The sequence below is a fragment of the Oratosquilla oratoria genome, chromosome 30 (genome assembly GCF_046742065.1).
Source record: "Oratosquilla oratoria isolate Oo_2021 chromosome 30, ASM4674206v1, whole genome shotgun sequence".
NCBI lineage: Eukaryota > Metazoa > Arthropoda > Malacostraca > Stomatopoda > Squillidae > Oratosquilla > Oratosquilla oratoria.
The window spans coordinates 3,271,007-3,294,242 of record NC_134806.1 but is presented as its reverse complement, the minus strand read 5'-3'; the positions used below and the strand labels follow the sequence as shown (position 1 = coordinate 3,294,242).

The 23,236-nt window shown below is 37.1% G+C and overlaps 1 protein-coding gene across 3 annotated transcripts in view; it reads right to left on the bottom strand.

Moving 5' to 3' along the window:
* Window positions 1-553: 553 nt before the first annotated feature.
* Window positions 554-23,236, bottom strand: part of LOC143040983 (uncharacterized) — a 28,743-nt gene continuing 6,060 nt past the window's right edge. For 2 of the 3 annotated variants that reach the window (XM_076212444.1, XM_076212443.1), the window contains exons 5-7: window positions 18,575-22,224; window positions 18,308-18,419; window positions 554-11,405 (exon numbers count right to left, since the gene is read on the bottom strand). In XM_076212444.1, the coding sequence (XP_076068559.1) occupies window positions 11,088-11,405; window positions 18,308-18,419; window positions 18,575-22,224 (4,080 nt within the window). In that variant the 3' untranslated portion in view covers window positions 554-11,087. The remainder of the gene's footprint in view (window positions 11,406-18,307; window positions 18,420-18,574; window positions 22,225-23,236) is intronic. The other variant, XR_012967765.1, reaches the window with a different exon arrangement.

Sequence of the window (23,236 nt, the reverse complement as noted above, 5' to 3'; positions counted from 1 at the left end):
GTAATTACTTGTGATGAAAGGGTAGGAAATGTTATGTGCAAGTTAGGGAAATGGAAGCTAACCATTCATAAATACATACATACATAAAAACATACATTGTGTGTGTGTATTTACCTAATTGTAGTATACAGGAGAGAGAAAGAGAGAGTGTGTGTGTGTGTATTAACCTAGTTGTATTACACGGGAAGGGGAGCTATGCTCGTAGTGACCCATCTTTGCATCTCAGCATCTAGTTTGTTCTTAAATTCTTGGTGTTTGCACACACTATTATTTTATCTAATTGTAGTATACAGGAAAGGAACAACACTCGTTGGGTCCTGTCTCCTACTCTCCTATTTATCTTACCTTGACTCAAATTCATGTACAGTTCCAACTTAGACTATCCTTGATTTCCAATTGCTATATTTAGATTTTAATTCATGCATTGTTGCAGCTTGGGCTATATCACCTTCTAAGCTATTCCAAGTATTTATGCATCAATATGGAAAACTAGTTCTCATCCATTAGCCATGTGATCTTTCTTAATTTATTTCCATGACTTCTTAAAGCCCTCCCATCCTTAATAAAGTTATCTCTTCTCTCAATGCGGTCTATCCCCTTTAGTGACCTGAATATTGTCATCATGTCACTTCTTTCTCTTTGATCTTTTAAACTGACAGACTCGGTGCTTTTAGTCTTTCCTTATGTGGTTTATCTGCCAGGCTGAGGACCAGTTTGGTTCCTGCACTTTATATTCTCTTGGTCTTGCTTATATCCTTCACACTTTGTGTGTGTGTGTGTGTGTGTACAAGTGAGTAATGTATGGAGTAAGGCCTTCAGACAAAGGGCCTGTAACCTTTCCCAGAACAAGCGAAGTCAGCAAGAGGGGAGTTTCTCAACATGAGTGTCATGTCACATGCATGTGGATCACATGTGTGGTTGGTGTGGTTAGACAAGGTTACAGGCCAAGAAGAGGAAGAGCAGGAGTGTGGAGCAGACTTCCTTGTGAAAACAAATACCTAAGTCAATACCTACAAAGCAGGTTGAGCTGTGGAGTATCAGCAAAAACTGCATAGGAGGAAAGGATGTGTACATAGATATAAAGGAATTTACCAATGATGGAATGGGGTGTCTGATTTAGAGAGTATTGGATTTGCATTGTAGGGTCCCAGGTTTGTGTTCAGCTTGCTCCTACTAATAAACACAGATGTGAATGAGTACCAGCATTTGCTGGGGAGCTAAGACAGGGCTGAAAAGAGCTGGCCATCCTACTCCATTACCCCAAGGTCTAGTATACACATCTCTTTACAAGAGAAAAATTATGTCCCTACACTATATAGCAACTTTGCCTTTTTTACTTAGTGTACACAGATCTGTCCCTGGGGAATTGTGGGATAGCGAAGGAGTTGTGTGGGAATGAGAAAGGTGTGTAGTGATGACAAGCATTGTAAAACAATGGACATAACAGTGAGGTAGTTTATATGATTGTGAGAGGGAAAAAAAAGTGAGTGCACCAATGAATGATGGCTGGTGCTGAAGAATGGCATTTCAAGGCTGACAGGTTGCATCCAAATTTACTGGAAGATCTTACAGATAATACATTCATAATGAGGAAGTGCTCAGCAGAGATAATGAGACTGTAATTTGTAAAGGACCTATATGGAGGGAGATGTCAAGTGGAAAGGAAGGTATAACCTTACACTGGATGGAATGTTTGGTATAAGGAAGGTATTTGTGACAGCAAGATTGAGTGGCTATATGGTGGTTTTGTTTATGTATGGTAAAAAGGAGGATTATTTGGTTGAATGAAAGACAGACTGTGCAATGGATGAGGGGATGTGTGAAAATAAAAGAAATTAAATGATAATGGGAAACTGAGTGTATGAAAGAATTCAAAGTGGTGTATGGTGCAAATGCCAAGCACTGGATGGAAAATCTGATTGCTATGTACCTGAGCAAGAGGCTATGTGGTTGAAGGATAAAATATGTAATGGATTGAAAGGTTATGTCATGAGGAGAGGGATTATGTAAAAGATAATACACAGTGGAGGGTTTACTGTGCTGTAGAGGGAAAAACTGTAGGTTGGAAAATGTATTTGGATGGCAGGAGTGGCAGTGACTATTTGCCTGATTGTTCATACATTACTGCAGTGGCAAAGGTTGGCACAGGGGATTCTACTTGATGGAAAGGACAGTGGGCTGAAAGAATAAGCAGTGAGTTGGAGGGAATTGTGGGCTAAACAGAAGGACTGTGTCCTGAGGGAAGGAGCTGTGGGGTGCAGGAAGGAAGTATAGGAGGAACAAAGGAAGGACAATATAGTGGATACAGGGACCATACAATGGAAGATTGGACTATATGGAAATGGTATGGGACCAACCAGTTGAAGGAAGAGGCAGTATTAAAGAGAGACCTGCTGAAGGGTTAAATGATGTAGAATTTCTTGTACTGATGCAAGCGAGGTGCTGGACTTAAATTAAATTGTACAGTGGGGTATCAGTAATCTTCATTACAAACAACTTATTCATTCAGATCATTGATACCTTTTTTGGTTCGACATTTTTACCTGAAAATCATTCATTATGATTTTACTATAGTTAAAATATCACCAGACTGCAAAAAATATCTGGAGCACTGTCTAAATAAATGATTTACATATTTCTTGTATACATTTAAAAGTCTCAATTCATTCATCTTCTCATTCTAATCATACATACAAGTCCTGCTTTACCATTATCACTACTAAACTGGAACATTTGTATGGTTCCCAAAACAGAATTAAAATTAAGTACATTAAACATTATCCATTCCCTGAACTGCCAGTTCCTCTTGATTTTTTGGCCTAATCATGTATACATTGATTGAAAACACTGAAATATTTCTATAACTGAAATTCATATTTTACTATAATAGTAGGCTAGATACTGCAAACTTAATATTTAAGGCTAAACCATCTTGGATCTGGTCTGGAATCCCAACTTGTAATTGTCTTGTGTGATACTGGTCTGGAAACCCAATATGTAGTTGTCCTGTGTGATGCTGAAGTCTACATTTACATTTTGTCAAAATTGGGTTCAACTAACTTTTGAGACTATTAAATCTTATCACTAATATTTTTCCAAATGAACTTTAAATACAAATTATAAACTAAAGATTAATGTAGTCACTTAAGTTATTTGGGAATTAAATTAACCAACTATGCATGTATCATAAGTGTAAACAGTACTCCTTAATCTTATTATGCATTACTAATATAAAAAAAATACTACACCTATACTTTGATATGAATCCATGGTATGCAAAGTTGCACTATCCAAATACCTAAATAAAGTCAAGTCAAGCCAAGCCTGTGAGGATTTCAACTGATCATTGATTTGATCTGATCAATTGGAGGTTTTGTTCTATAAGCTATATTAATCACCCCACACACATGTTACAAATGACTCTTGGAAGTCTTGAATAAGGTAATTTACATGGTGAGAAAAACAAATATTGCCAGCTAGTTAACAACTTCAACTTTAGACAATGGCACTCAAATCTATATATTTTTTTCCTTACTAATGTCAAGCAAATAATATAATTGTTTGACTCAAGGACTACCCACCCCCAAACTGCTTAAGGGTTAAAATCTATCACAATTAACTGTTACATCATAGTGATTGTCTTTACATATCTTCTACCATCAGGTGGTGTTATTTAGCTGAGGGAAACTTCTCCATAATTTAAAAGTTAACCACTGCTGCAAAGAAAGTATGGTTAACAAAACTTGTGGTGCAATATGGCCTGTTTGTAATGAACAAAGCTAACACCATAGTCTAAATGTGAAAGAAAAAGGAAAATGCTGACAATTCAGTATTTCTATTGAGACATCAAAACATTTGGAGCACTACTACTAATTGTTAGCACTAAAATGCATATTTACCTAGTTGTATTTTGTGGGAGGAGAGCTATGCTTGTAGTGACCTGCTGTTGTATCTTTCTGCATCCAGTTTTTTCTTAAAGTCATGTCTGTTTACCTAGTTGTATTTTGCAGGAGAAGAGCTATGCTCATAGAGACCCGCAGTTGTATCTTTCCGCATCCAGTTCTTTCTTAGTCATGAATAGTTTTAGTACTCACTGTTTTCTCTTTCAATTTATTCCATGTGTGTATTTACCTAGTTGTATTATACAGGAAGGGGAGCTATGCTCATGGTGACCCGTTTTTGTATCTTGCAAGATCAAGTTTGTTCTTAAATTCTTATTTTGTATTGTGTGTGTTTGTGTTTGTGTACGTATGTATGTATGTACATGTACTAAAGGCCTTTTCCCCTTATATGGGCAATGGCAATTATAATACACAGGAAGATACAACTCCTATTATCATCTGTATTCCAATATCTGTCTTTATCATGAAATGGAAACAAAAGGGACCAACAACAAATACCTACATGTGGTGGTACTGCAAGATTAACATCAGAGTTATCTGCTGCCTGTCTTAAATCCATCAACAACCTGGACCCCACTGAAGATACAGCCCCAAGGAACTAATATTTGGTCTCCAGACCAGCCCCAAGATTTCCCTATCACCTCCACCTTTTCACATAAAAAGAGATGATAAATGGCAACAACTTCCTTCCTACTACTACTATAAATCAGTGATACAGAAACAGAAATAGTCCCACACTAATACAAAACATATAACAGTCCAGTATTTCCTCCCAAGGAGATCTATGGAAGAAAACAGTGATTGTTGTCAGCCACTGTGGGACTGTGGATTTCCAGTCTATGAATCCTGAGGCAGCACTTATCATTATTACAGTGTGTATATAGGCTCATTATACATCTGAGATTTCTGACAACTCTTTATCAAGTGAAAGTGGTAAAGCCTGTCTACTGCAACATACTGTTCCCTTTTATATTAAACACTCGGTAACAAAGTTGGGTTGCCTAAAACTGCAATCATTTGAACTAAGTAAAGATCTCATGACAGTTACAGATAGCTATTTCTCCATAACCTATCAACAGAGTACGAGAAATTTCATGCATATTGAACAGGTGCAATAATTAATGCATAAATGCAATCTTACAAGAATAAAAGTTTTTGGTGTATTTACATATTTGTAATATACACAAAAGGAGCTATGCTATTCTGGGGTCCCATCTTTTAATCTCATTCTATCATACTTAATTATAAATTTGTTTATGGTTTTAGCTTGGAGTAAACCAATAAGGCTATTCTAGTTTCTTAATATCCTTCACACATTTTTTTTTTTCTTATTTGTTCCCATGACGTTCTCCAATCCCAAACCAACAGATTTTTTTCAGTTTTGTATACTCCTTCAATGACCTGAACATCACAATCAAGCCACCTCTTTTTCTTTTAATGATGGCAGGGAACTTCAAGTCTCGTGGTTTATCCGTAAGGCTGAGAACCAATCTGGTTGTTGCTCTTTGTATTCTCTCAGTCATGTTTATGCCTTTCACCAATCTATGGTGGATTAGGCCCAAAGATTTTTTCCATCAAGTAATTCACTGATCATCTTTTTGAGCTTTTACCTGTTTCCAGTACTTTGCATTTTTGTCAGTGAAATTAATTTCCCAGTCCTGGCTCCAAGAATATACAGTATACTGTCCAGATTTTCTTATAATAATTTAGTCCTCCTCATTTTTTATTCTACTCATGATCTTTGCATCATCTGCAAACATGTTAGTGAAGCTTGTGCCATCCATGTTATTTACATACATCAGGTCTTGTAGGACTGATAATCACATCTCTCAATCCTGTCATTTTAAATCCTTTAGAAAATCTTTCAGCCAATCACACAATTTACCTTTAAGTCCTCCAGTTTTGCTCCAATTTCTATAATAGGTGATTGTGAGGCTTATCCAAGACCTTTCCTAGATCAAAATACTGTACACATGACACCCAACCATTCCTCTCTTGCAGCACATTAACCATTCTTGAGTACAAGTTTACCAGTGCAATACACTTAATCTTTCAGTTCTGAAACTGAATCACATTGTTCATGAAAATGTTCACATCTTCAAGGCATTTAACCAAACAATCTTTCACAATTGGTTCATACAATATTGCTATTATGTTGGGTAGGGAAATTGGTCTGTAGTTGAGTGGTATTCCCTGACTTCCTCATTAATGAATAGGTAACAAGCTACCCTTTTCCTAATGCTGTGGCAGTCAGTGTTTGCATTCATTAAGTATCCAACTTGAGATCTCATCAAGCTCTGGAGTTTCTCATATCTAGTATTTACCTAGTTGTATTTTACGGGATGAGAGCTATGTTCGTAGTGACCCGTTTCCGTATCTCTCAGCATCCAGTTTATTATTAAAATCGTGTATAGTTTTGACATTCACTGTTTCTCCATATAGTTTGTTCCAGACATCAATCACTCTATGTGGGAAGCTATTCTTTTTCAGGTCTCTTCTATAAGTGTCCAATAATATGCATACTTCCTTCATTTCCACATTTGTAGCTCTAAACCCAACATTATTATGCACATCTCCCTCCTCTACAAGATTATTTTCCTTAATGAAAAATTATCAGAAACTTTTGTTAATTCAGCTTGGGTTACCTCTTCAAAGACTTTACCATCCAAACTTTCCTTGGAAATTTATTCTTTGTCTCAATTTACTATTGATAAAATAGCAAAGAATTGAGGTTCACATTGGAATCTATAGATACCATCATTTTCAAAATTCTTCCTATATTCATTTGTAATTATTTCTAGATTATATTTGTCTGTTCTATTGGTTCTTCTCTTTTCCAGTTTCCTCGTATCATATTTTCCGCTTTTTTTTTAGTGTTTCACAGTTTTTATTAAACCAATTCTTTATTCAATTCTTCTTTCCACTTACTCTTGGCACATGTTTACTTACCATTATCTAATTGTAGGAATATACACAAAAGGACACTTGTGGAGCCCTGTCTCTTTTTCTCCAACTATCACACCAAGTTTTGAATCTGTTCATAGTTTTAGCCTGAGCTATATCTAATCTATTCCTGGAGTTGATGCACATATATAGAAATTGTGTTTTTTAATATTCTTTGGACATTAGTTCTTCTTCATTTGACTTCCATGACCTTAAGAAGATCTTCCATATCAAACCAATTTTTTTCTGTCAGTTACAGAGATAATAGGGAAAAACAAATTGGTATTGAATGAGTGTAAAGTGGGTGAAGGGTAGGTTCTTCCCTTGGCTAGCTACCTCCCTTGTAAGGGGGATGAATTCTTTTGGTATATAGGTACGAGTTAGAATGATAAAGCATGTTGACAGGAAACCTTTCAGTCCACAGAAATCAGATGAAAACATAACCTCACGACATATTGCTTAATTGTATATCCAGTTGAACTTTTGAAGTGATGTATCAGTTTTATCTGTTCCCTTTAATGATATGAACACTATTATCAAATCACCTCTTTTCTTTCCCTCAAAGATGGCCAGGCCAGAGCTTTGAATCTCTCCTTAATATCTTCTGGCATAAAAGTTCATTTACCACACTTTGCTCTAAGCATAAATAGTCCAGATCTTTTTGTAACAACTTCCTAATATTTCATTCTTATGTTATGAATATAATTTACAAACATGCTTGTGTAGCTTGCCATACCTTCAATCATGTAATTTATGTTGATCAATAATATCGTACCAACTCTTATGAGACTTCATTTGTCATTGCCTTCCACTCTGACATCTTATCCTTTACTACTATTCTTATGTATATGTGTATGTGCATACATGTATTTACCTAGTTGTATTTACCTTGTTGTAATATACGGGAGGGGAGCTATGCTCGTGGTGACCCGTCTTTGTATCTCTCCGCATCAAGTTTTATCTTAAAATCTTGTATAGTGTTAGCACATACTGTTTTGTTGTCTAATTTGTTCCATGTATTTATCGCTCTGTGTGGGAAACTGTTCCTTTTCAAGTTTTTTCTATAACTATCCTTTTTCAATTTTTTTCCGTGTCCTCTTGTTTTACCGTTGTCCCACATTAATAGGTCGTTCCTGTCTAAAACTTCCATTCCTTTCATTATTCTGTAGATAGTTAGCACACATAAATGCTTCTTTTAATATCTATATTCTTTCAGAAGAGCAAAACCATTAGAACTTCTACACTGTTGGGATATCATGACAATCCCTTACTTTAATTTATGATAATTGAACCTTCATAAGTACAGCTCTACAGCACAAAGAAGCCTTTGATTTGCTGTTCATAAAAGTGAAGTGTGAAGCAGCAAACATCAAGCATACACTTACAAGCATATAGACATGTATACATGCATGCCTAAACTGTTTTTTTGCATTCCAATGAAATTTTGTTTAAGACACCTTTTTTACCATGAAAAATATAGAAAGAAGTTCTACTGTTTTGAGATACTAAAGTATAGTAATTCTAACCTACAATAGGGTTTCTGACGAAAATAAATGCCCAACTGAATAAAAATACAAAGAAAAGAATGGGGTCCAAGATTTTTGGGTTTTTGTTATTTTGAAAAGATTCATGCCTCTGGAGATTCTCAAAACAAAACTATGAGATTCAATGTTGCCTTGAGTGAGTAATTTCAAGGAGTAATGGGTGCTTGCATGTGGTGGTCCTATGGGATCAATGTGGGAGACAACTGTCTCCCATATCAAATGTCCAAAACTAATCAACACCTTCATCTCCAACTGAAGATCCAACCCCTGCAGTTGCCACTTGGTCCCTGGCCAAAGATTTTATCTCAACTCTATTTCAATTATTTGATGACAGATATGCCACTTGTACAGCAGACAGCAGTTAATACTTCCTCCTGAAGAGATCTTTGGGTGAGTCCAAAGACCACAGCTACCTGTCATGGGGTTGTGGGTTCCATGTCTGAGAAACTCAAGACAAAAACTGACTGACTGATATTCCTAAACATGAAGGAATAATAATGATAATAAATCAAAATATGGCACTATTACTACGACTACTATTTGTGACTAAAGAACTGTACTTGCCCTAACCCCATAAGGACTAATTGCTTATGTATGTTCCTTGAGATAAAGACATGGTCATTTTCATAATTTAACAAAGAATTTCATGCATGGAACTTTGAGGGCAATTTCACAGAAATTACAAAGTCCAGATGTAAAACAATTACATCTAGAATATAGTAAAATGGCTTGTACTTGGTTGTACAAATAATTTCTCCCATGTCATTCAAAATACTGACATGTGAAAAAGATGACAATATTTTGATAATATAAAGTTGCAACACTTGCTATATGGCTTACAGAAGTGATTTTGTACCCTCACAGCCTACCTGCACCTTCTCCACTGGTGAAACAATAAAGAAGACACAAAGACAGCAACATTGCCCATCATTTTCAATGCCATTTCAACAGAAGTGGACATACTAACCCCACCTCCATAAAGAACTGTGGCCCCAAAGGACTGGTACCTAGTCTCCAGATTATACCCAGAAACTCATTCTATTTGCCTTACTACTTCTCTCCAATGATCTCCCTCTCTTTTGTTTTGTTTTTTCCATATATGAAGATCAGTACCCTGGTGCCTGCCCTCCTACACCTAATAGAGACAGAGAAACCAACCCAGGCCCATACACATGCCCAACATATACAAACCAATCAACTTTTCACACACAACCATCAAATACAGCATATACCACTCATGTTTCCACCTTACATGTACTAAACTCTCAAACACAAATGAGTACACAAAGAATTGGAACTGCAACTGTCACACAGCACATACACACAAAAACACACCAACACAAAAGCAAACCCCAAACATTACTGGAATCACAAACACATGGACCTGCTTCAATTCCTACATAGATACAACATACACATAGTTCAACTCATAAAACTAAATTAACAACACAATCTACACAACCTACATTCAGTAATTACCATACACAACAGTAAGAAAAGACAACACACAACAAAAGTGTGAACCCAAAACACTTATTGCACAACAGAATATCTTTCTCCAACAAAATAAAAGAAACTAAACACTAACAGACACAACAACAACAATCTTAATCCAAACTACATATATATATATATATATATATATATATATATATATATATATACATATACATACATACATACATACATACATTAATGGCTTTTCCCCCTTATAAGGGAGGTAGCCAAAAAACAAAGGCATAAAAAACACTCCCACCCATTTCATCCCTAACATACTCCACTCCCCTCCACCCTCTTCTCTCCCTCTTATCTTAGCACCTCCTTCTATATATTATATATATATTTACCATTCCACTCCCATCCACCACCTTTGTTTCTCTTATGGATGAAGGGTCATCCTTGTCTCTTGCCTATTGCCCGGGTCAGAAGCAATGCAGCAGGACACAGCACATCCACAGCAGGTCTGCTTCACTTACACTTTGATCCCCCCCTCCCTGTCCTTTCATGCAAATAATAGAGAAGACAGGGAGAAATCCCTTCAGGTTGCATCTAACTATCATCCATACACAACCATCCTCCACTCACCCCTATCTTCTACCTTCTCTCTTCCTTGATCAACAGACATTCCCCTATTGCTTAAAGCCCTTTTCACCCCATCCATCCATCTCATCCTCAGTTGTCCCCTAAGTTCACTTCATTCACTTCTGCTTTCCACAACTCTTTTGCTAATTTTTCTTCACTCATTCTTTCCATGTGTCCAAACCATCCAAATCATCTTTCATTAATCCAAATTGCCCTAAAATCAAGCTTCTCACAGAGGACACTGAGCTCCTCAACCTACACAGCCCCACACTAACCATCCCAAGACAACAACACAATATTTATTTAAATGGCTTCTGGGCCTGTCTGGTGGCTTTTGTCAGCTATCTGGGAACCATGGGCCTCCCGCAAGACAGACCTGGGACAACAGATTGATTGATTGACAGTAAATGCAAATTTTAAATGCACACCACTCTCCACTAAGGATTTGCATTCTTAAAACAAAAAATTAAAATATTTAACTGAGGATATATGTCCTGAAGGGGTTAAGCCTACAGTATAGAAACAGGAAATGCATACCAAAGTCATGCTTAAATCTGAAGTGACACAAATGTTAGAAGTACAAAAGTATCAAAACTGCTTTGAAGAACTTTGTAATCTATTCACTATCCAGCTGCTGACACACAACACAGCCAGCACCACGATATGCTAAGCATAGTCCATGGTATGCATGTCCACAGGGAAACACTGTTACACCTCCCTCTCTCACAAATGCTTCTTCGGTGAGTTGCAGGTGACAGCATTTGCACCACTCATGCAGAACTGCTGCATGGACTCCCCAGTGATGAGTGAAAGTGGTGTGGATACCTGGGGCTTTGGGAGTTGATGGTGATGGAGGACTTCCATCACCTGTGCTGAGTTCTTTTACCTCTGTATTCTTTTCTTGTGGGGGCATGCCTTGTAGCTCCTTAGATACCTGTTACAAGAATGACAATACTTGTAAGAACAGATTAGTTATGGTGGCTAGTAAAAAAGTCCCCTGATACTTACTACCAAGAAAGATCATAAAAATAAATTTCATGGTCAATAAATTTCTTAGTGGGTGGAGAATGCAAAGTATCACATGGCAAACACCTACCAAAGATAAAAAAAAGTATACAATCCCAAATGGTGTAATACCTTCACTATGGTTGTTCCCCTTTCCACATGTTCTTCTCATCCAAAACATTACCCTACCATCTAATCCAACACATCACTCTCCTGAGCAGATGATCTAATAACATATCTGTGACCTTGGATCTCTCTTGCAAGAAAAGCATACCCACAAGGTGTGGCCACAAGATACGGCTGCCTACCCTATAGATTATTCAGAAAAGAAACTTTGTACTGTCTGAAATAGGAGTATATTGGGTAATATAAAGTCCTATATTCTATGTATTCTATGTGGTGACTGCATCAACAGCATATGATGCTCATTATCAGGTGGATTTGTGTTGATATTGTTTCAGTACTGGGTGGTGACCTGTGCACAGGAAAAGTAATTGTTCTTGTGTATTGAGGTATGGGAAGGTATGCAATAGGAGAAAGTTGAAGGTAAATGTAGGTAAAAGGTGATGATATGTACAAGGGGAGAGGATGGCAGTAGGTTGGAAGTAAATCTGAAAGGAGAGAGGCTGGAGGAAGTGGATACCTTCAGGGTCACATGTGGCAGGAAAAGGAGGAGCAGAGGTGGAGGTAAATTATAGATTGAGAGAAGTAAGTAAATGCCTTGGGGTAATCCCCCAAGGTATTTATCAAGAGAAATAGGCATTTGGGAATGGATGCAGAGATTATATGAAGGGGTGATTGCTGACAGCTCTGTATGGGGCAAAGACTTGGAATTTAAGAAAGGCAGAGAGGATAAGTTTAAATGTGTTTGAGATTAAATGTCTGAGAAGTATGTTAGGGGTTACAAGGTCGGATAGAGTGAGAAATGAGGAGGTGAGGAGGAAAGTGGGGGTGGAAAAAGATGGTGGGTAGGGCTGATGAAAGGGTATTGGGATGGTTTAGACACATGGAGAGAATGAGAGAAAAAAGATTAGTAATAGAGGTGTGAAAGGCAGAGGTGGAGGGGGTGAACTTGAGGGGACATCCAAGGATGAGATGGATGGATGGGGTGAAAGGGGCATTGAACATAAGGGGAATGTCTATTGAGCAAGGAAGGGAGTGGGCAGCAGATAGGGGTGAGTGGAGAACAGCTGCGTATAGATGATACTGTGATGCAAGGATGAGAGGAGACTGGAGATGGGGGGGGGGGTAGGGAGTGGTTATGTGCAAGTGATATTTTGATGCAGCACAAAGGGATTTCAGCCCATCTTCTATTTTTCTGCATGAAAGGACCAAGAGGGGGGGGGAGGGTTGCTGATGAAATGAAGCAGACTTGCTGTGGATGTACTGTGTCTTGCTACATTGCTTCTAACCCAGGGCAGTGGGCAGGATACAGGGGTGACGACCCGCATGACCCTCATTCTTTCTTTTCACCTTACATATGTGGCAACTCGAGTAAGGCACCTCACACTTTCAATGAGTACCACATACGAAAGAAGTTAGACCCATGTGGTCCCACTTCTATTTCTCCATCAAACTTTACCTTGAATTAATTTATGATTTTAAATCAGACTAAGTCCTCTTTTAACCCCTAGAATACAATGATCCTTACATAAACGTCATGAGGCACGAGTGAGTGTATGAGGATGCCAGCATCGGTATCCTGTTTATATTTATTTTGAAGTTGTAGCCAAGTGACCCCTATATTCTGTGAACAGGCTTGATCATGTTTTCTGTGGTTATAAACATTCTTGGAGAAAGAGAATGAGTATAAGAACTGTAACTTTATATTTCATAACAACTGTATTGTGATGCATCATTGTACATCAGGCAGCTAATGTGTGTATGAATATTTGACTCGCATTGACAAGTTTAAAATGTTACACAAGTTTGTGCATATGTTTCTTGATATCCTTCAGATATGCAGTCTTTTTCAATTCTTTCCCACAACTTTGTAACGACCTCCTTTTCCAAACCAAGCCTCTGTCAATTTTCATCTCCTTTTAATGATCTGAACACCACAGTCATATTATGTCTCTCTTTTTCAATAATAACATCTTCTATACTTTTAATGATCTAGTCTTTCCATACAGTTTGATATCTGGAATAGAAAGAGTGAAAACAGGAGTAAAATGAGAAACAGAAAGATAGGAAGTGAGAAAGAGAAGAAAAGAGAAAAAGTGAAAGAAGTAGAGGAGCAAAAGAGAGAAGAGGGTAAAGAGAAGTAAAATAAAGATAAAAAGAAAAGGAGGGAGAAAGAAAAGAGATCAAGAAAAAAGGGAGGGATAGAGAGCAATATAAAAAGAAAAAAATTAAAGAGAAAGAGAGGAAAAGAGTGAGAAAAAGAAATATGAGAAGAAAGAAGATGAAAAAGAGACATAAAATGAGATAGACAGATGAAGAGAGAGAAAAAGAAAGGGAGAGAACATGGAAGAGAGAAAAATGGAGGTAAAAAGAGAATAAGTGAGATAAAAAGAGAATAAGTGAGAAGATAGAACAGAACATAGAAGAGAAAGAAAAGAGGAGGTATAAAGAGAGTGAGAAGACAGAACAGAACAAGGAAGAGGAACAGAACAAGCAAGAGAAAGAAAAAGGGAGATGAAAAGCGAAAAAGAGAGTGAGGAGAGGGAAGGGAAGAGAAAGAGAAAGGTGAAAAAAGGTGGAGTAATAGAGAGAAAAAGAGAGAGAAACACAAAGAAGAAAGAAAAATAGAGGAAAGGAGGAAGAGAGTAAGTGACAAGAAAAGAAAGTGAGAGAGGGAAAGGAAGGAAGATTAAGAACATAAAGAAAAAAAAAGGGAAAAATATATTTGAAAAAGAGGGAGGAAAGCAGAGATAGAGAGAGAGAAACAGAGAGAATGAGAGAAAAAAGCAGCATGAATGAGAGTGAGAGACAGAAAGAGAAAGAGAGAGGAAGGAAGAAATGTTAATGAGGCATTGAATGTCAATGAAGGACCAAATAATAATAATATAGAGCAAGGCATAAATAAAAAACAAAATGATAATATAAGACATGATATTGAAACTCAAAATGTGTCAAAAAGAAATAATCACGAGTTTCTTAAAACTATGTACTTTAATGCTCGTAGTATTAGGAACAAATTTCAAGAAATACAGGCGTATGTCAAAAGCGAAAATCTCGATATGATAGGAATAACTGAGACATGGTTAAATGGTACAGAGTTCGAAGCTGAATTTAATATTGCGGGATTTAAACACTTTCATCAGGATAGAAACCACAAGAAAGGTGGGGGTGTTCTATTGTACGTTAAAAACAATGTTCATGCTTGTATTTTAGAGAAAGTGAAACAGGATGCATATGACAGTTTGTGGGTTGAGTTAACCCTAACAAATGGACAAAAAATGAATATAGGTGTAATATATAGGCCAAAGACATTATCATTAGCAGACGACAAACTGTTATTTCAAGAACTGTCTAGTTTCTGCAACCGGGATTTATTGATAATGGGTGATTTCAATTTTACTGACATTGATTGGATGACCCTTGAACATGGCCATATAGGTAGTCGCTTGATTGATTTTCTTGGTGACAATTACTTAATTCAGCATGTAAAAGAGCCCACAAGATATGGAAACTTGCTCGATTTATTGATCACTAGCCGCGAAAGCATGGTAACTGATGTAGAAGTCGGTGAATCTGTTGCAAATAGCAATCACAATTTAGTCAGATTCAAACTCCTAAACAATTTTAGAATAGATACTTGTGCTTCTAAAATACCCGATTTCAGTAAAGCTCAGTTCATAGAACTACGTCAGGAGCTTCAGCTTACAGATTGGGAGGCAAAATTAAACGAAAGGCCTGTAGATCAGATGTGGGAAATATTTCAAAATACGCTCACTAAGATGATTCAAACTTACATTCCTTTTAAGGACAGACGTCCCCCAAATCAGGCTCGCCCAAAGTGGCTCGACAAAGAAACTGAAAAAAGTATTGCTAAAAAGAGACAGGCTTATAAGAAATATAAGTGCTCGGGTGCATCTAATGACTATGAAAGTTATGTATCAATACAGAGAGATTTAAAAAAGACAATAAGAAAAAGAAAACGACAATACGAAATGAACATCGCTGATAAATCCAAAGAGAATCCCAAAGAATTCTATAGTTACATTAGAGATAAAAAGGTTGTTAGGAATCACATTGGTCCACTATTATCTGCTGACGGTCAACTTGAATATTCAAATGAAGGAATGTGTAATATCTTAAACAATTATTTTAGCTCGGTATTCGTAAACGAAACACCTCAAAGTGAATTCCAAACTGAAACCTGTGAAAAGTCTGGGGTAAACTTACTCACTACGGTAAATATAACAAAAGAAAAAATTAAAAGGTGTATAGACAAACTCAAAGTTAATAAAACACCAGGGCCTGACGGTTGGCATCCAAGAATCTTAAAGGAAATGAAAAATGAGATTGTTGTTCCATTAGAAATTATTTTCAAGAAATCCATCATATCCGGAGATGTCCCAAGAGAATGGAAGCTAGCTAACGTTACTCCCATATTCAAAAAAGGTGACAAAAAGAAACCAAATAACTATAGGCCTATAAGTTTGACTTCGATCGTAGGAAAAATAATGGAAACTATCATCAGAGATGATATCGAATATCATTTAGAAAGTAACCGTTTGATAAATGATAGCCAGCATGGTTTCAGACGGAAACGTTCTTGCGTGACTAACTTACTCAAATTCTACAACACAGTTATCTCCAATTATGACAAAAGAAACAATATAGATTTAATATATCTAGACTTTGCAAAAGCTTTTGATACCGTCCCACACGAAAGACTACTTACTAAATTAGCTTTGCATGGAATAAGTGGTAGCCTATTAGGTTGGACTAGTAATTGGTTGAAAGGTCGAAAACAGAGAGTTGTTTTAAATGGAAAAACTTCTGGATGGAAAAGTGTTGCAAGTGGAGTTCCTCAGGGTTCCGTTCTTGGGCCACTTCTATTCATAGTATATATAAATGATATAGACCATGGACTAAAATCTACTGTTTCCAAATTTGCTGATGATACAAAACTGTGCGGAGTGGCAAATGATCACTCAAACCAATTAGATATTCAAGAAGATTTAGATCAATTACAGCAATGGTCTGAAAAGTGGCTAATGAAATTTAACACAAGTAAATGCAAGGTAATGCACATAGGTAAAAATAACAGTAAGTACGATTACAAGTTATTTGGAAATTCGTTAACAAAAGTGGATAGTGAAAAAGATCTCGGCGTAATTATCAGTAACGACCTCAAATCATCCAAGCAGTGTATTTCAGCCTCTGAGAAAGCAAATAAGATTCTGGGATTGATTGCGCGATCTTTTGATTTCAAAAGTCCATCACTCATTAACAAGCTATATAAATCGTTAGTTCGTCCACATTTGGAATATGCTGTTTCCGTATGGTCACCGAATCTCATTAAAGACATTGACAGACTGGAAAAAGTACAACGGCGAGCCACAAAACTGATTCCAAATATCAAAAATAAATCATACGAAAATCGACTTAAGCACATGAATCTGTTTTCCCTAAAAAAGCGTAGACTCAGAGGTGACTTGATACAGGTCTTTAAGATTTTAAAGGGAATTGACAACATCAAAACTGACCAAATTTTCACATTGAATGAGAATCAGACAAGAAACAATGGTCTCAAACTGTCCGGAAATAGATTCAATTTGGAAGTAGATAGAAACAACTTTGCCAACCGTGTAGTTAATGAATGGAATAAACTTCCTGCACAGGTAGTGCAATGTAGTTCAGTTCGAAGCTTTAAGAATCATTTAGATAAATACCTAAGTAAGATGCTGTAATGATTATAATTTATCTTATATTATTTGTTTTTGTTTTGTTATAATTTGTCTGTCTGATTTTCATTTATCATTAGTTATATGTCAATTTATAATCATTTACTATTTACCTTTTTGTTTGTTATTCAACTATACCTATGCATTTATTTATGTATTTTATTTATTTTTACATTATTATAGTTTTAATTTATTATTAATATGATTTTTTTTTTCTTTCTTTTTTTTTGCATCCGACCTAGATATGGATCAAAAGGTCTCCTGTCGGCATGCTCCGCCTTTGTAATCCTTTGTAAATCCTTTGAAAAAGAGCAATAGGAGTGAAAAAGAAAGAGAAATAGAACAGAAGAGTAATAGAGAGAAAAAGAAATACATCAAAAATGAGATACAAAAAGAGAAAGAAATATAGAAAAAGAGAAGGCAAGACTGTAAGAGAGAATGAGAGATATTTAGAGAGACAGAAAAGAGAAAGAGAGAAAATGAAAGATGTGGAGAGAGAGAGAGAGAGGAGGGTTAGGAAGAGGAAAAAAAAAGTAAAAATAAATGAGAGAAATAATAAAAGAGAAAAAGAGAAAAATAGAAAAGGAGAAACAAGAAAGAAAAGACAGAAAAAGAAAGAGTGAGACCGAGAAGAAAGTAAGACCAAGACAAAGAAAAAAAATAAAATAAAGAAACGGAGATGGACAGAAAGAGAAAGAATAATGAGAAAGGGAAGCTTAGAGAAAGAGTGAAAAAGAAAGTGAAAATGAGAATATAGACAAGATAGAAATAGAAAGAATGACAGATAGCAAAACAACCAAAATCAGGTGATATCTACTACACAAAAATTAGTTTTGACGGTTTTGGTTACTAACAGGCACATAACCCTATCAATAATGAAAAAAGCTCTGTACACCAATAATGATAACAAAATATGCATTCAAGTGCTTTGTGCAGGAGGAGACATACAGAAGACAGTACAAGTTGCACTCACTTTACTGGAGAATAGGTATGGTGAAGATTTTGTAAGACGATCAATTAAAGTATGACGGACACCTGGGCCTCCACCTTCAACAAGGGATACTAATATACACCAGCTATACACCCTGAAATTAAAAGTTACATATAAATTAATCTCAGTTTCACTTACTCTGATATTGGTTTCTTCAACAAGTTAGGTACATACTTGTTTTCATCACATCCTATCACATATAAAGTAATGATCATGTAATTCAAATGTAGTAATTCCGAAGCTACTTACTTTTGTGACAGGGTTCCTGGAGGGACTTGATCCTGGACCTGACTGAGGAAGTTCAGGGTGAGAGCCGAGCCACAAAAGCGAAGCATCAATATCACCACAGCTTCCCAAATCTCCTGGACAGTAGTGATATCTTCAACAGACCTCTTGCTATCAAGTTCATGAACAGGACTCACAGCAGTTACTGGACTGTTTTTCTCCTCCCTTATTTGCCCTGTAGTTTCTGTGGACTTTGGTGGGGAGCTGTCATAGATATAAGTATCTATATTCCCATTAACTTGTGAATGTCCATTCACGAGAGGTTGATGGTGTCCATTTGTCATTTTACAAGTTCCATTTCCAGTGGGTGAATGAGGCGAGGAAGTACTATGAGGCAATTCAAGCTTACCATTACATTTATAACACAGAATATATGAGCCTTGTGATGGTGTCATTAATGTAAGAATAGGCAACACCTTCGAGAAGTCTTCTTCTGGTAAATACTCCATAGCCAGTCGCAAAATTGTTACATCAAGACTTTGCAAGGCAAAAGGAAGGCACTTAATTGCTGGGAGTAGGGAGAAGTTTAGAGCTAAGAGGCAGTACCCTCTCCAGTAACCATTTGCAAGGCACACATCAGCAATTACATTTGCATGCTTCACTTGGTATGAAGTTGCTGTCTCCAGTAGGTGCTGCATGGAGATGTCTAGCCTAGGTAAAGGTCGAGGCATTCCACATTCGCACTTTCTGATAGTTGTAGTCCAAAGAATAGCACTAATAACTTCATACTGTAATTCAGAATAATAACACCAAGCACGCAAAAACAAGGAATCAATATCCTCATATTTTGAAACTTCTTGAAGGAACAAGTATATATACTTGGAAATAAACTTTGAGTCCTCACTTTCTTGAGACACAAATTTTGCTTTGTTCTGCATCAAATAATAGATGACATCAAGCATTACTGTGTCACTACGAATTTTTGCTGCTAAGTTAATAAACCCTTCCATGTCTCTGATGTGAATGGCATCATGAAGGAGAATAATATACTGTGACCTTGTAAACTCAAGCTGTGAAAGCAGTGAGCTGCTTGTATTTTTGCTTGTTGGTGTTAAATCTTTAGTTATTTTTTCAACAAGAGACTTCCATAAATTAAACAAGAAAATATGCTTAAGTTCATTAAGGTGATCTAATAGAAAGTTATAATTAATAAAACCACAATCTTTAGTGACAAGTTCAGCATAATAATTATCAAGTTGAAGAACATTTTCTTCAGTAAGTTTATGGCCTGATGCACCTTGGGTGAGAACTCTGGTGTCTACAAGACCATCAGGCATAACTCTGGCTTTGATGCAACGCATGAAGAGTTCCGTTATTTTCTCAAGCATATCTGCCCCAGTAAAAGTTGGTATGTACCCAATATCATTGCAGTCCCAATGAAGAGAAGTCCCTTCCCCAGAGACATCACTTCCTTCCATAGAGAAAGAACTATCAAGAGAAGAAATTGATACTGGCCCATCTCCTATGGAATCCATCAAGTGAAGAGACTCTTTACGAGAATTTGCCTTCAGCTGCCTTACTGTGCTGTGATAGGTCTCAAGCCAATGAGTCAAGAGCATATGAGTGTCTTCTGAACTGGAAGTTCCAGAAATCTGGGCAATGGTTGAGGTAACTAGTTCATGGAGATCTTTAATGACACCTGGGGTATCTGGGTTTAACCTCTCTGGTGGCTTTTCTGGAGATGGATTTCTTTTTAGATCCAAAACTGAAGATTCTCTCGTGTTTGGAATTGATCTCTTCTTTCCTTTTGGTCTTACAACTATTTCGTCATTACATTCTCCATCCCAAGAGTCCTGATCAAGAGAAGTAAATGCTGAAGTATACAATAATTTTGGGTTGCCATTCAAGACCCTGGATATATTGTTGTTATCCAAAGGAAGCTCCCCATCAACATGTTTTGGAACCGAGACTTTTTGGAACTTGTTCTTCAAGGTTTTAGTCCCAAAAGAAATGGAACTAACAACATTGCTTGCAACATTTCCCACAATGCCATGGAGCATAGCAGCAGCATCCGAACCTGGGTGAAGTGGGGAATATGCAAAGCTGTAGACTCCAGTCATACCACGATTATACGCGCCATGACTCTGCCCTTGGTCAAGGTTGAACCGAATGCTACTTTCAGAATCATCATCATACTTATCATTGAACTCTTGTGAACTCTCCAAACTGCATATAGAGGACTTCAAACTCTGTGACTTTAACTTGCTTTTTGATGGACCATGAGCACTTTCTCCATTCAGTGATGTATGCATTGTGTATTGCAAGGATTCTTCACTTCCAAATCTATGATGACAAGTAGAATTCTGATTCCTTAAAAGTGTCCCAGAGGTGCTTTTTGCCTTGTTCATCTTTGGCATATGTGTTGGACTGGAATCAACTGATAGTGCTGCTGTTTGTGGAGTGTGAACCACTTTGTCCAGATGTGGTTCACTTGAACAACGCTGTTTCAAGAAAGTGGATAACCTACCATGTTTCAAGATGGAGTCCAGGTGAAGTCTCATCTCTTGATTATTCAATTCTTCATTCTTTACATAATAGACACCATTCTTGATGACAAAATCTTTAGGATGCAAGCGAATGTCATTAGGAAAGTAGGTTTTCCTACACTTAGCAAGCTCCTTCTTCTGTTCTTCATCTGAAAGATTGGTAATTACATCCAAAAGAATCTTACTACCAAGCCTGGAGAGGAGCTGGGAAGTTGCAAAAATATCACTATGCTTGAGGCAGAGAAGGGCGCACTTGCTGTATAGACCCTTAGAGTGCAAAACCAGAATTGCTACATCAACAGTTGTTATCATTAGATTGCGTAAATTACCGTTACTGGTTTGGAAAAGAACTGTACTCCCTGCTGTACATACTGAAACAATCTCTTCAGTAAAATGTAGCCATATTAACACCTTGGATTCCCAAGGGTCAATAACATAGATGCCAAAGGAAGAATAGGCCAGAAGATATTTGTTGTAAAAACGAAAGATCTTCTTAAAGGCAACACTTTGTGGTGGGCATGGTTTTTCTACACCTGTTTCACAATTTCCATCCATTGAATGGCAATGATTGTCCTCAGCACTGCTTTTGATTTTTTCATTGTCAGGGTTATCTACTGTGTAACATGTAATAAGAGGACTAGGAGAACCTGACAAAGCTGATTTGAACTGGTGTGTGGCACGAACTTCCCCTGTCCAGTCAGCTTCCCAAAGGCGTGTACCTGGTCTGGCACAAAATATACAAAAGTGACCTTCTGATGGTTCTGAAGATGTGTCATCCTCACGACCATCAGCATCTAATCTACCTTCAACAGCTTCAAAACATTCTTGAATACTCTGACTAGTAATTGCACTTTCAACAGATGTAGTGAGATCAGCACTTTCTGCCAAATCCTGCTTAATCCTAGATTTTGGAGAGGAGGTGCCATGGAAGCCCACGAGGAAGCAAGCACCATAGTCTCCTTTGCGTAACTTCTTCCCAATCTGGCTGAAGGTCTCTAGATGAGTGTTGCAAACATATGCACGTGTAAGTGTAGATACTAATAAGTAACTATTATGATAATCCATCTGAATTACTGAGGAATCTAGGGTCATCAGACGTACACTTGACGTCTGAAAAATGGAAGCTGCCTGAAAGGGAAAAAAGAAAAAAATTGTTAAAATATATAGCACAAGAAACATTGGACTGTTGACTGTGTTGTATTGGTGTGGGACTGCTTTTAGATCACCAGCTTATAAATGGAGGATGAAGAGAAAAATTATTAGGTGTCAGTTCTCCATATGAGAAAAGGTGGAGGAAATAATCACAAAATTGATAACGAGATATCTTGGGCTCAGTTTGTAGATCAGGACCACCACTTGCAGATACCTATTTTTGGTCCCACAGAGATAACCATTAAGGAAATTACCGATGGATTTGTTCTGAGTACCAAGTAGGCAAAGATAAGACAATCAAAATAACCATGTGAGGATGAAGCCTTTATTAGTACAATGTTTTGTTTGTTACAGCCTTTTCATGTATGTAGTCATAATACACATAATGTCACCACCAATGTGTGTGTTGCACACAGGAACAGTAGCAACCACCTGATGGATTGGGAGAGTGCAGAACTTCTGATACATGAGCCCGAAAAGATCAGAAGAAAATTTTTGGAAACAGCCATCAAACAAGGACCCAACACAATTGAACAAAATAGGGGAATATTTAATATCTCACCCCACCTAATTCCTTTAATACCCATTACCAACAAAAATTTAAGCTATCCCTAATTGCCCTCCAAAATCCCCTTTTTCCTCTCAAGGTCGTTGTCCACCCTCAATAGACAATTGCTCACCCTTCTTATTTTCTTTTTCGTTTTGTTCCTTGGTTGTGAGCTAATGTCCTTTTTTTCCTGCCAATTGTTCCATCTTATACTTAACCTTTCCTGTTCCCAGACATCTGGTCCACTTTCTCCTTAACCTTTCCTAATATCCACCAACCTCCCTTCCCCCTCCCTACCTTCCTCCATTTCCCCCACTTCTCTCGTTTAATCTCAGTCATGTGTATTACAACTATGTATTTGAAAAAGCTGTAACAAGCAGAAAGTTGTACTAATAAAGGCTCTGTCTTCATATGGTGTTTATTTTGATAAACTTGTCGGCA